Genomic DNA, 14,232 nt, shown 5'->3' on the forward strand with positions numbered 1-14,232 from the left:
CCTGCTGGAAATAACTTTTCAAGGAACCAATTTTGTTCAGCGTGTTTGTTTAGATGTAAAAACAAGAGGAAGATGCTGCAAGATGACAAGGTTCATTAAAGCAAAAACAAGCCCTAATAACTGAGGATACCTTCAGACATTTGGAGGAAAACACTTTTGGGTGGGGAGGGGTGGGGGGGACGAGGAGCGGAGATGAATTTGCTCGGAAAACGTCAAATAGAACAAACACTGCAGATGAAATGAATGGGAATAAACAAGGAGATAACAGGAGTCTGAAGATGAAGGTGTGTGTGTGCCGCTAACGAGAACAAGGAAGGGGCGGGGCTGACCCGAGTCTGACACTGAACCGACAAAGAGAAACTAGAACATCACACGGTGGAGTGTAAACTCTCCCAAAGGTCAACTCCAACACTTGAACACAACTAAGGGGTCATTTATGCTAAAGGATACTTATGTATGGAACCTACTATAGATCACCATGGACGTGTTTGCGACCTCCTCATCTAAAAGGGAGTGGAAAGCCGTGGACAACACTTTGGAAATGACGCATTTACAGTCATGCGGAACAATGACGACACCCCATGGTGTAGCTCTTCTACTCCTCAACTGCTGCACACAAAAGGGTAGAAATTTGTCAAAACATGCACCCCTGCTGTGTTGCCTGTGCTATTATTTGTGTGACGAATACACCCCATGGCGGCACTCTTATTAAATCCCAAAGCAACAAACAAAACACCCACTGGAACTTTAGCGCCTTTTGCAGAATCACCACACCATTTTTCCAAAACTTTAGGATACCTGGATGCATTTTCACCACCACGCATGGGGGGGGGGGGAATTATGGAACCCCATTGACTGTACATGGTTGCTCCCGTAAGGACACCCCCAGTCTAACCCTAACAGTCGTACTTGTCGGTGCATCTTCTCTAGGGTATCAGGATGAGGCAGATGGGAGATGAGAGCAAGGAAGGCGATGTGTAGGATGCTGAGTGACTGTGGATGACATCAGTGACAGCGATCCCATTTTTCTCCCCTCTCTGGTATACAGGTCAAAGGTGACGGCTCAATCACGTGTCATCATAGCTCCCCCCTTGTTCATCATCCCTGCCCTCATCCCGCTCCATCCATCCATCCCTTTTACACCTCTAATGGATCCTCCTCGCAGCATCCAGCGTCTGTAATGGAATCACGCCCGAGCGTACGTGCCGCCCTCCCTTGAACGCACACACACTCTTGTCTTTCCTTTGTCTTCCCCAAAGAGCTGCCGTCCAGGCACTCAACCAACCGGGAGGAAGATGCCTTCATTTTATGCTAATGCCGTAGAGGTTCTTCACAAATTTACCTCCAAGGTACATTTATTGGCCGCACAATCGAATGAGACGAATGACATGGTGTGTATACATTTGATTTACAGCTGCTGCTGCTGAGCAGAAAACAGGTTATGTGCCATTTGCACCACGCTGAGCGCTTATTATGACATAACTGGAGATGATGAATAAACGCCAAGTGTGGTATTTCGTCATCACGGCAAGCAGATGGATGACTGACGGGGTCATGACGGGGTCATGAAAAAAATCATAAAAAGATAACCTGTGGTGTCCCATTCCCAATGGGTTGTGTTTGGGAAGATATGCTGGCATGTAACACGGATATAAATACATATATTGATCCTCAAGTCATCAATGACTTATGAATAATTAGTTTTTTTTCCCAATTTTTATTTCAACTTTCCTCTTAACTAATCTTCGTAATTTTAATTTTGTAATAACATGACTTTATTCTCATCGTGTTAATATATATATTATAACTTTCCAAAAATAAAATTTTCTTCTGACAATATTCTCATATTTCAACTGTATGCCAATAAAATGTGATTCAGTCAATTTTGTTCTCGTAAAATTGCAACTTTTTTTCTCATGACAATGCCCCTTTTTTGTCTCAATGTTTTCGGCAATTTTCCAATTTTTCCAGTTCTGTTTTTTCCCCTCAACTTTATTTTGTAAATGTTCTTATTGTCATTATGACTTTATCACCATCATATTTTTACTTTTTCCGCAGCTGAATGTTCCAAAAATGACTTTTGTTTCTCATCAAATTACAACTTTTTCTTCTTAATATTTTGACTTTATATTTGTAAAATTCCTGCTGATTTTACAGTTTTTGTTGAATTTTTTTTTTTGTTTTTTATCACCCAATTTCTATTTGTTTTTCAGACTATTTCAACTTTCGGTACATGTAGTAGAAGTAAAATTATTCAATGTTGTGTCCATATTTTTTTACATGACTGTATTTATAGTACTGTACATACGTACATATATACAGTGTACATGCACTATGGATTCTAAAAACGCCTGTGCTAAATCCAGACTACAATGAAAGCATTGAGCATGAAATAGGGTCTAAATATGCTACATTAGAAGCGTGCAGGCTATTACATAAGGAATAAAAGAGGAGATATTTCTGTAGATATTTTTTTTCCCCAGCATTGCTAAGATGATGCCACCTTTAGATCAGTCTTGGTCCACATTGTGACAGTACGGTCTCGCCTCTCGTGGCTCCTCTGGGAGATTCTTCCCTCGGTCGTCCGACCTCAGCAGCCTTATCATTGACAGGAGCGAGATGAATAAGGGATCAAAAGAGCCTTTTCTCTGCCTTTTTTCCACATGTCAGGTTATATTTACTCCGCCGGGGTCCCAGTGGCTCGGCACAATGCTGCACACACCAATTACACATGACAGGCTTTTTCATTGCGTGGGGCGGGAGAGGGGGTAGCCGTCGCGTCGTCATTTCAAGCCTGTCTGCTAAATATGTTCACCGGCGGACCACCTTGCTGCATACGTAGAAACATTCCACCTTATTTACCTTTTTAACCCGAAATATACTCTTAATTGGAGTTCTTTTCATGCAAAATAGCAGCTCTCAACCATTTTCAGTCAAGTCAGAAACACACGAACGGAACACAAATACACAGGCAGTACCTGCGCAGAAGAGATCGAATGGAAAAAAGGTTCTCCTCTCATGCTGTGTGGAAGTGGTAATTTGTTGTCTTATTTTTTTGGTCCTTCTTCCCCACTCCGGCTGAAACACTTCCTTAAGTTTACAATAAGTAAATTGGAGCTAGCTTGTCATGCTCGCGGCTACTCTTCATGTCCCTTCAGTGATAACGTAGCTTGACCAATGTGATGCAAGTAAAGAATAACAGGAGTGTAAAATGCAATTAAAGCAATACCCCGCTTCACTGGGTTCTGTGTGAAATGCATAGCCAACTAAATGCTAAATCTTACGTGTGAAAACTGCAATTCCAGACTGAGTTGCAGTCTCAAGGATTCAAAGGAATTCAACAATGCAATTGACGGGCAAAGCTGCGGCGACTTCACACGGGACCAATTATCACATTAAATTGCGTGACAGCTCTCGGTTTGACCGGGCGCTTCATCTGTGGATCCAGACACAAAAGTCCTGAGATCGCCATCTTGGTTAAAGAGGAAATTGAAGGCAAAAACAAGAAGAAGGACAAAACCGACTGCTGTGTACATGAACTTGTCAAACCGATACCTTGAACAAGCGTCTGATTCAGAGGCACCAAGGAGGGATGGCTTCAGTCGCTAATCCTCCGAACACAAAATGGTAATACAATTTTGCAGAAGTCAACAAGGCCGACAGTCCTCCGACGTACTAAAACATTGGCTCTGGTGTGGAGAACTGGCAAAAACCCCACCACTTAATGACTAAGACTGCGTGGCACTCCTGCTCGGCGGTAATCTTCTCTTGGCATAACCCAATCAAGCGCAGAAATATTCCTTATCGAGAAGGAACAGCAAACATCCACCCCCGGCTCCCCGACGGACGCCCCACTTAATTGATTAGCACCGTCTCTAGGAAGCTCATTGCATGCGTCTCGCTCGTTTAGTCGCTGGCCGGCTCGTTGGGGTGACTGCTGTTTTTGTTTTTGCTCCAGTTAGATTTGATGATGTGATTCAGCGTCCGCTGTGGCAACACTCGCCATTACCAAGATACGTTTGGGTTGTTTCTCGTACCTGAGCATGTTATACCTCGATGCTCCCGACATCATCAACTGTTTTCGCCAATTAAGTGCCCTTATTTCCCCAAATGCCTCTTGTGTATTCATGTGCTGGAAATTAGATTATACACTCTACAATGCAATAAAAGCCATGAAATATTATTTCTACAGCATTCCTTTTAAATTAAAATAAAAAAGGCTGATTTCATTTACAGAATTAGCTCTGCACAATCCAAAAAAAGTGAAATGTATCTTATTTAGAGAACTTGGAAGGTCAGTTAGCCCCCATGAAATGAAGCAAACAATCAATTTACATGTTATGCTATCCTAATTAACATGATAGAACTGTTTAAGGTCCTAAACCAGCATAATTTTGATAAATGTAACACGAAATATGCTACAACCCAATCAATTACATTAGCTTACTAGAATATTTTTGGTGAAGAAACGACACTCGCATCCACGGTAAAGAATTACGCTCATCCAAAAAGCACAAGTTAGCATAACTTTGCTAGATGGAACATGAAGTCATTGAATTGCACTAATTTAGCTTACATAGCATAGAAGGTGTGGTGTTGTGTAGGATGAAATATGACAAAACACAATTGATTAAATAATTATGCTAGTCTAAAAAGCATAAGCTAGCATAACTTTGCTATACAGTATGTGAGATTCAGTTTTTATAGCATGAAATGTGACGAAATGCAATCAGTTGAATAATTATGCTAGTAAAATAGCAGAAGATGTAACATGAAATATGCTACAACGTAATCTAATAAAGGATTTAGGTAGTCTTGATAGAAAACACAATCGATGAAGCTAATGAATCTATGATGAATCTAAAAAGCATTAGAAAGAATAACATAACAACTCAATAACATATGCTCAAAGAAAATTAAATGAATAAGTTAGCCGACGTAGCACAGAATAGCGAAGCTTTATTTTAGTGGAGCATGATGCGTCGATGTGTAGCATGAAATATAACAAAACCAGTTGAGGACTAGCGTTTGTCAACATAGCATAAAACACTATAAATTTAATGAGTCTACATCGCATCAAATGGTGTAGCTTTAGTGTCGTATGATTGAAATATTAAAATCACAATCAGTTAAAGATAATTTATGTGCTACAACACAATCAATTAAAGTATTAAGTTAGCCAACGTAGCATGGAATAGCGTAGCTTTGGTGTTGTGTAGTATGACATATGACACAAAACACAATACGTTTTTGTCAATCAGTCAAGAATGACGTTTGTCTAAAAAGCATACGTTAGCATAGCAATGTCCAACTGGGAACTTGATAATTTCTCGTTTAAATTCAATCCCGGTCCTGGGAGACATTTTGTCAGCCATTTTGACAGTGTGTTTCGTTTCTTTCGTGGGAGATTTTGGTCACTTTGAAGGTTCTCTATTTGCTCTTTCCCTGGAGCGTTCCCATTTTGCCGCTATGTTTAGCCGTCTCCTCGTGGAATTCAGACAGCCTTCCTCGCGGGACCTTAGTGCTCGTTTGGCAAGAAATGTTGCCGTTGTGATGAAAGTCGTGCCTCTCCTGGGCTTGTTGTTGACTAAAGTTGACGATTTGACGGCCATGTTTCCGTCAGGGTTAACGCAGCTCATTACTGACACTGCAGATGTGTCACCCATTTATTTTACACAAATTAGTTCAAAAATGGCTGAGACGACGGTGCAAGACACGAGATTCTGGTGCCGCCTGTCGCAACACGTGCGCGACAAAGTTTGGTAATAATCTACCCGACACTTTCTGGAAACTGTGATAACACATCTAATATTAGAACTTCTTTGTTATTTCTCTCTCTGATCACTTAGCTGCACCTTCTTCAAGTCATATTAGGAGCGAGTTAACACAAGAAAAAAAAGGAATACATCTAAGAAATCAGTTTTCACGTCCAAATTCCTTGCATCTAGTTGAATATTTATGATATAGCTGTCAAAAAAACAAAACAGGGCAACAATCTGACTTCTTCTCGCTCCGTCGACGCCGGTCGCAGATCAATTGACTTGTTTGTGATTCACTGTCAGCCAGGTGGAAGTCCTCCTTCCCCCCATGCAGCAGGATGTCTCCCAGCTAAAAGATCCATGATAGCATCTCTAAATACTAGTGAGCCACCATTGCTGGTAAACACCAGGATAGACCAGCTACCAGCATAGACCAGCATACATTGTGTTTTCGTGCTGGTCTATGCTGGTTTTTCCAGCAGGGCAAACAAACTGACACCAAATGACGCTCAAACTTAGCATCTCGGTGACAATTTACTTGCAATATTATGGTAATCTGGAATATACCCAGAAACAATATTCCGGATGTCTCGCTGTGTTGTTAATTGTGACTGGAACTGGAAATTTCAAACCGGAAACGAATCAGTTAGGTCGGTTTCAGTTGGAGGCGGACCTTTCGGAACAGATTAACGATGCTAACCAAGGTCGCGCTGTGTTTTACTTAAAGTAAATATCTAATTTGCTGGATTTTACATGAAATTGGTTGCTAGTGATCCTTCTCACCTTCTTTTCTTCAGAACGTCTACTTGAACTGATTGCGTTCTTGGTTTTTTTCCCCCCCAGTGCGTCATTTCCATGCCCTCTCGGTGGCTGGATATGGGAGCAAACCAGGTGAAGTGGTCCATTTTCATCCCTGGTCTTTGGAGTTCTCGTACGTTTTACGCAAAAGCACTGCACTGCCAGGCTCATTTGAGTAAAGCTCTTGGGGTCATGGGGTTGGCTGCGGCACAAAAATGCTGTGAATTGATTGCAGACTTGAAATGTAGATGGTGGAAATCAAACACGTCTTCTTTACTCCTTCAGAGCTTATTATTGGTGCTTAGATTGCAGGCCGTGAGCGTGACCTGAGGAGAAGAATGAGTGAATCGTGTTTTTTGGAACATTGCATTAGGTTGCCAATTTCCTGGAAAACTTTATCGCTAATAGAAGACAAAGTACTATTATTTTGTAAAATACATTTGTTTATGGTTAGCACGCAGGCTTCACAGCTAGGAGTTTCGAGTTCAATTCCACTCTTGGCTATCTCTGTGTGGAGTTTGCATGTTCTCCCCGTGCATGTGTGGGTTTTCTCCGGGTACTCCGGTTTCCTCCCACATTCCAAAAACTTGCTAGGTTAATTGGCCACTCCAAATTGTCCATAGGTATGAATGTGAGTGTGAATGGTTGTTTGTCTATATGTGCCCTGTGATTGGCTGGCCACCCTCGCCTCTCGCCCCAAGACAGCTGGGATAAACTCCATCACCGCCTCGAAATAAGTGGTAGAAAATGAATGAATTAATGAATATTTTTGTAGTTGGAGCATAGAAATCCTATTTACAACCTTCTAAATATGATGTTGAACATTATTAGAGCCCTCTATACATGAGATAACACCCCTATAGTCACCTTTACACACATATTACCCAATATCGTAGACATAAGAAGAGAAATAAGAGAAGAGAATTTTTTTTTTTAGTGTGAATCGTTGTTTGTCTATATGTGCCCTGTGATTGGCTGGCCACCAGTCCAGGGTGTACGCCGCCTCTTGCCCTGAAGGCAGCTGGGATAGGCTCCAGCACCCCGTGACCCTTGTGAGGATAAGCGGTAGAAAATGAATGAATGAATGAGCAATTGTTGATATATATATAATATTCTGTTTTCAGCTTTTTTAATGGTTCCACTCACTCTGTGACCCTCTGTCTGACTTCTTCCTGCACTGTGTCGCTAAACAAGGCGTTTTCCAATCTTTCCGAGATGTAAATAGCCTCAAGCTGTCATCACATGATGGAAATGAGGTGCCCTTATTTAAATATATGCAAGAACAAGCTGCTGAAGATGATGGCGGAGGTCTACACTTCCTCTATCGGGATGACGAGCAGAACGGGCGAGGACTCGACTTTGACGTCACAAGAATCGGCATACTTGGATTACCTAGCGCCTAATTCCCAATCCGCTAAAGAGGTGTGGATGGGACATAAAAAAGAGCATTACGGAGACTTATGCTCCTTGAGAGGCCACCAGGATCCCATTAGAAGTAATCTTGTTTAAGTGGGAGCAAAAGGCAGGAAGTGAGAGGTGAGCTAGGCAGGAAGAGTTACGACACTTTAAGGTTCACGTTTTTTTCTGGGTTTTTTTTGCGGTTTCTTGAATGTGCCACCCCAGGGGATGCCCGGGGATAATTGCACAGAACAGACTGGAAGGCCTGCAGACGCAAAGATGGCGAGCCAGGAGGCAAACATCTAAACACAGAGCGCTTGAGTTATTAAATGCCGGAGAAGCCGGCAAAGCCATCACTGACTGACTACAGCGGACTCGAACTATCAGTCCGGCTCATAATGGACATTTAACTGCTAGCAGACAGTCATGAAGACAATGTTGGAGCAGCTCGTAAAGTGTTTGATAGCTCGTCATTACCATCCCAAGCTTTTTGTCATAGTGCCCCTATCCCCGGTGTAACGCCATCTCGCTGATTTATGTTGGATTCCCGCCGCCCGTTAGCAAATGTCGTCTCGATACTGCGGGTCATCTGAGGTGTATGTGCTCAATGCTGAGTGAAACGGCAGCACATGGAAGCTCTTATTTACACGGTGGCTTGGTGGTTTGCTCGACGGCCTCACAGTCACGTGATCTGCTTTCTGGGTTAGTGATGAGTCGGCATGTTTTAACATGCATGTTAGGTTAATTGTATTGCTTGCTAACTCCATACAGGAACATACTTGGGTTCACGTCCTGAAATGTTATTTTATGGAAATGGCTTCCAGTGTGGACAGGCAAACCATACTATCTAATAACGATGAAGTCCCCGCCACTGCCATGTCTCTGTCACATGACCAAAAGTGCTAAAAAGCCAACATAATATCTGACATGAGTCAAAGTAAATGTCTATCACCTTTTTTTTGCTTTTATTGTTCTATTTTGACCTATTCAAGGTGCAAATGTGATTATTGATCGCAGCATTATTGAATTAAAATAAGACATTCAAGCTTTTAAGATGAAAAACAAGTCGGCTTTGCGTCGTTTGTAAACGTAACGTGCATCGACCGAGTTAAACAAAAGGCATTTAACGCCAAATTTCTTTTCAGGCCCGAGGTCGTGGCTGAGTAGGGGAGGAGGGGGGGGAAGTGGAAATGCAACACAATGGCTGACAAACGGCTCAGCTGTTCAGTTTGGCATGTGTATTTATCATTTTTAATAATAACACGAGCCTGCATGGCGATCGAGTGGTTCGCACGTGGCCTCTCACACAGCTAGGAGACCCGAGTTCAATTCCACCCTCGGCCATCTCTGTGTGGAGTTTGCATGTTCTCCCCATGCATGCGTGGGTTTTCTCCGGGTACTCCGGTTTCCTCCCACATTCCAAAAACATGCTAGGTTAGCTAGTGGTAGGTGGTGGCTGGTATTAATAGTCAAAACATATTGATATCCAAATGATATGTAGTATTCTGGCCTCTAGGTGTCAGTAATGGCACAAAACATTGAGACATTAGACATGACATTACCTTAACACTGCATAAAGTCAGCCATGGCATGTCCCATATGACAGAGTGGAAAAAAAAGTTCCCCTCTCATTATGTGTGGAAGTGGTAAGTTATGGGCTTCCTAAGTTTAGAAGAAATTAATCGCAGGATGGCTGCACGGCGACCGAGTGGTTAGCGCGCAGATTAGCCTTACAGCTAGGATTCCACCCTCGGCCATCTCTGTGTGGAGTTTGCATGTTCTCCCTGTGCACGCGTGGGTTTTCTCCAGGTACTCCAGTTTCCTCCCACATTCCAAAAACATGCTAGGTTAATTGGCCACTCCAAATTGTCCATAGGTATGAATGTGAGTGTGAATGGTTGTTTGTCTATATGTGCCCTGTGATTGGCTGGCCACCAGTCCAGGGTGGACCCCGCTTCTCGCCCGAAGACAGCTGGGATGGGCTCCAGCACCCCCTAGGACCCTCGTGAGGATAAGCGGTAGAAAATGAATGAATAATAACATGATGGACCCCCTTTCGCCATAATTTGACAGGCAGGAAGTATAAACAGCCGAGCTCACGGCGGGTCAGCAGCGGCTTCCTTCACGCCTCCACGTCGCCTGATAACGTGTGCGGCCGGCGTGCATTCATCTGGTGCGTGCCCACCTCTGGCATCATCTCCGAATGTCATCGAAAAGGCGCTCAGCCGCAGACAATCGGGTGAAATAAAGGCGGGAGTCTCCGAGGAGGAGCTGTTTATCTCCACAATTAGCCTCCACAATGCAGTGGCTTTGTCGCCTTAAAAACAAACCAACCTTTCACTGTCTGCGTGTGATTGGCATTGGGGCCAGTAGCTGCCTTTGGCTGGGATTTTAGCATCTCACACTTGGAGTGGCGGCTCGCCCTCCCTAAAGGGCCAAGATAGTCATTGGTGAGAAGGAAGTTGCAAAAGCAACAACAGGAAGAATGGGAATGTAATGTGAGGACTGATTGACTTCTAAGTTCTTTGAATTTAAAACTAATTAAACGGTACATTCTACAAATATAATAATCCCTTGTTTAATTGAACATGATAAGCGAAAAGTACGCAGGGTTCCTGAGTTATAAATCCATTTTTTGTAGTTTGAGCATTGAAAAAAAATGTTTGCAACCTTCTAATTACTATTTCAAACATTGTTAGAGCCCTCTATACATGAAATAACACCCCTATAGTAACATGAACACTTCTATTACCCAATGTAGTCAAGATATAAATGACATAATATATTAATAGACTGACAAGTTAGCATTGCAAGGGTTTGTTGTCTTTTTTTTTTTACACACTTTTTGATCTGTACAGTACTTCCTGTGATGGATATTGTCTCATCAATGTAACATTGCTATATTGTAACAGTGATTAGAGTGGTTTTCTCTTAATCCGAAGGCTGCTGGTTCGATCCTCCGTCCTCCAGTGACATTGCCCTTGTCTCGGGTAAGATGCTTAAACCCCTCAGCGGGCAAACGTGTGACTTTCAGTACCTTGAAGGTAGAAACAGGTGTAGAAATAAACATGGAAATGGTGAATTGTCACAAGTAGCCAACTCTATGCGCTACTGATTGCGCTATTGACCACCTTTACAGCTACAGCATGTGCAAGTCCGCCCTCTAGTGGTTCGGAGCACCAAACATGCCTGAAACATCTCATTATTTCTGATGAAAAAGCCAAACATTAGCGTTTCATCCAGGTTCTTCCCAACAGATTCTCACCGACTTAACTGGGAATCATCAGTCCATCGAGATGGACAAAAACCTTTCCAATATTCCAGCACTGATTTCTACTTTTCGTTGTGACGTAGCAGCTCAGCCACACCTGTGATGGCTGCACAATGAATGAGGGTCTTTGTTTTTGCTAGCGGGTACATTAAACACCCCCCCCCCCCCCCCTTAGTAAAAGTATCTCAGTAAAGTATGGCAACTCCTCATCATGCTTATTAATAGTCTCACTGTTTTTGTTCGGGGGGGCGTCATTCACACGAGTGGGGTCTGCTTCTGTGTTTGTGGTCCAGCCGAGGGCGGGAGTTAGAATGCGGGAGGGGGGAGTGAGTAAGCGTTGATTGACAGCTGGAGACAAGCGGCTGTACTGTGCGCCACAGCGGAGGAGCGCAACTCTCTCCTCCGAAGCACAGCCTCTCCGCCCGCTGCAAGACGAAGGAAGGAAGGAAGGGAGGAGGAGGTCGTGGTCGTCCTGTGGGTTTTCTACCGGAACCGTTTTTGTCCGTCTTGTGGAAGTGAAGTGAGGAGCAAAAGACTGATTTTTTTTTTGGAATGGAGTAAAAGGACTTTTGGATCGGGTGTTATTTGGCTGGAATTCAGCACCAGAACACCACGGAATAACCCATCCAGGAAATTAAGTTCTATTCCGCAGAAGTTCTAGCGTCATTCTCTTCCTATGGAGTAGGCTGCGGACTCGCACGGTGGATGTGTTCGCTTCGGTCCGGAGCTCGCAGGTGGATGTAATGCGCAGATTCTCCGTGGGACGCTGACCGGCCGATGGGGGAACCATGAACACCTCTTCCGAACTCGAAGACGGGACTCGCCACAAAAACCAGGTGCGTGGTGCCAGCTTCACGTGCATGCGTGTGCGTGTTGGCGCAGTGTGACGTTTTTTGGGGGGGGGTTTGTGGTAAGTGGGCTAGGGTGGGAATGGGGTACCATCCCCGACCCAGCAGCCTCCATCCTGTCTCCTTCCCCCGGGCTCCCCTCCTCCCGGGCCATGGCACTTGTCTTTCCCGCCTTGGTGTCAACCAACCCCGGTCATCATCTCGTCTCACCCCTCGCTGCTGTTACCTCCCCCAGGGGGAGCCAACATGAATAAACACATTTTACCTCAGAATAATGTCCATTTACCCAACATGATGTTTCTTTTGGCAATATGGCTGCGCATCACTGGAAGTGTTGCTAAATATGAATTAATATTCCTCAGTGCTGCCGTAATGCATTCAGACAACAGTGGGCGTTTTAAAAATACATATTTTGGGGGTTGATTTTTCACATTTTAGTGAGCAAGTTTTGCCAGAAGGTCATCATGTCAGGAGGTGATGTGCTGCCTGGAACGCTGTATCCGATTCCAAGCGGGTGCAGTGATTCACGTTGTTATTCGGAACACATCCAACCATGACTGGGGACTGGGGACGCATCTTCCCACTTTATTCCAAGGTGTCGACCGCTCCGACTCACACGCCTTCTTGTCTGTTGTGTTCAATATTTCCTTCCCTAATTAATATTCTGCCTCAGGGTGCTTTATGAACTCTTACTCAGTCAGTGTATCGTGCATCTCATTTAGCGCGCTAATGTAATATTAATCTGTCTGGAATATTTCCTGCAAGAGGATCAAAGGTAGGCTCATGCGTACAAGTAAAATCATAGCACTTCCAATTACTGCTCTCAGCCACTAGGGGGCATCTGTGCATGGCATTGCCTGCTGCATGTTGTCTGCGGCTCTCCAGCGTGTAGTTGTGGAGCGGCCTTCTGCGTCCTTTGACACCCCCCAACATTTGCACAGACTGACAGCTTTTATGATGATATGCTCACTCCTCACTCCTCACTCCTCACTCCTCACTCCTCACTCCTCACTCCTCCTCAAAGCTGGCAGTGAGTCATTTGCATGGTGGCATGCATCCTGAGCCGCTCCATTAATATTGATTAATACTTAAGAGATAATTTCTCATATGTGATGTCCTCTGTAACACCGATACTTCTCAGGAGACGAGCGATCGATGACTCACAGGATGTGACGACGCAGGCGTTTTATATCAGGCGTCTTCTCGCATGTCGCGGGAACTGAGAGCTTGCCCGAACTCCTTTGAAGTTAAGGTCAAATGTTGTGTTTGGGAGCAAGAGGATGTCAGGCATGTCGCTGGGAAGTAGCGCAGTATGACTCCTACTGGAAATTGCAGCAAAATGTAGGATTTGTAGCATGACGTGGCAGCCATATTTGTGGAATATGTTGCATGCATCTGGAATGTATCACACCAGATGCTATGATACCCTTGTCACTGGAAAATAGCATATCTACAGAAGGGCTGCAACTCAAAATGGTTTTCTTAGTGGATTAATCAATGAATTAATCGATTATCCAATTAATCGACAACTGTCAATTGTTTTTGATCTGCATTTTTGCCCATTTTCTGATACGTTTGGTTCATATTGCTGTGGTCCGTGTGGGGCCGAACCGGTTACTCAATTAATCAGAACATGCTTCAGATTAATCGACTAAGAATAACCGTTAGCTTCAGCCCTAAAATACACACTCTGGAGGTTTTTGACGTGACATGGTTGCCATTTTTGTGTTGCTGCCGCCAGTGTTGTCTAAACTCTTAGAATTTATAGTAAACTGTGACATTTTCTGGCTTTGACAGACATCTTTGTGGAATGTGTTGATTTTTTTGTAGCGTGATGGTACTGTGATGCTGATGGTTCTATGAGCTACAATGCAGCTCCAGTATTACATGAAATTATACACAATGATCCCTCGTTTATGGCAGTTAATTTGTTCCAGAAACGACAGTGACAAGTGAATTTCAGTGAAGTAGGATTCCTGATTTAGAAATTAAATATTTTCATAGATAAAGAGCAAAGAACACCTGTTTACAACCTTCTAAACAGTCTTTTTTTACATTAATAGAGCCCTCTACACATGAAATAACACCCCTATAGTAACTACAGTATATAATAGTCAAACAATTTCAGCCATTTTTGTGGAACGTTTTTGCTGTTTGC

At 43.5% G+C, this 14,232-nt stretch overlaps 1 protein-coding gene across 2 annotated transcripts in view; it reads left to right on the forward strand.

The window, feature by feature from the left end:
• The first annotated feature begins 11,567 nt into the window (after positions 1 to 11,567).
• The window catches only part of fibcd1b (fibrinogen C domain containing 1b), a 97,877-nt gene continuing 95,212 nt past the window's right edge, over positions 11,568 to 14,232 (forward strand). Inside the window, exon 1 of one of the 2 annotated variants that reach the window (XM_058054082.2) lies at positions 11,568 to 12,062. In XM_058054082.2, the coding sequence (XP_057910065.2) occupies positions 12,015 to 12,062 (48 nt within the window). In that variant the 5' untranslated portion in view covers positions 11,568 to 12,014. The remainder of the gene's footprint in view (positions 12,063 to 14,232) is intronic. The other variant, XM_058054083.2, reaches the window with a different exon arrangement.

Source organism: Doryrhamphus excisus, linkage group LG10 (genome assembly GCF_037039965.1).
Source record: "Doryrhamphus excisus strain RoL-2023G ecotype Guam linkage group LG10, RoL_Dexc_Guam_v1.1, whole genome shotgun sequence".
In the NCBI taxonomy this organism is placed as follows: domain Eukaryota; kingdom Metazoa; phylum Chordata; class Actinopteri; order Syngnathiformes; family Syngnathidae; genus Doryrhamphus; species Doryrhamphus excisus.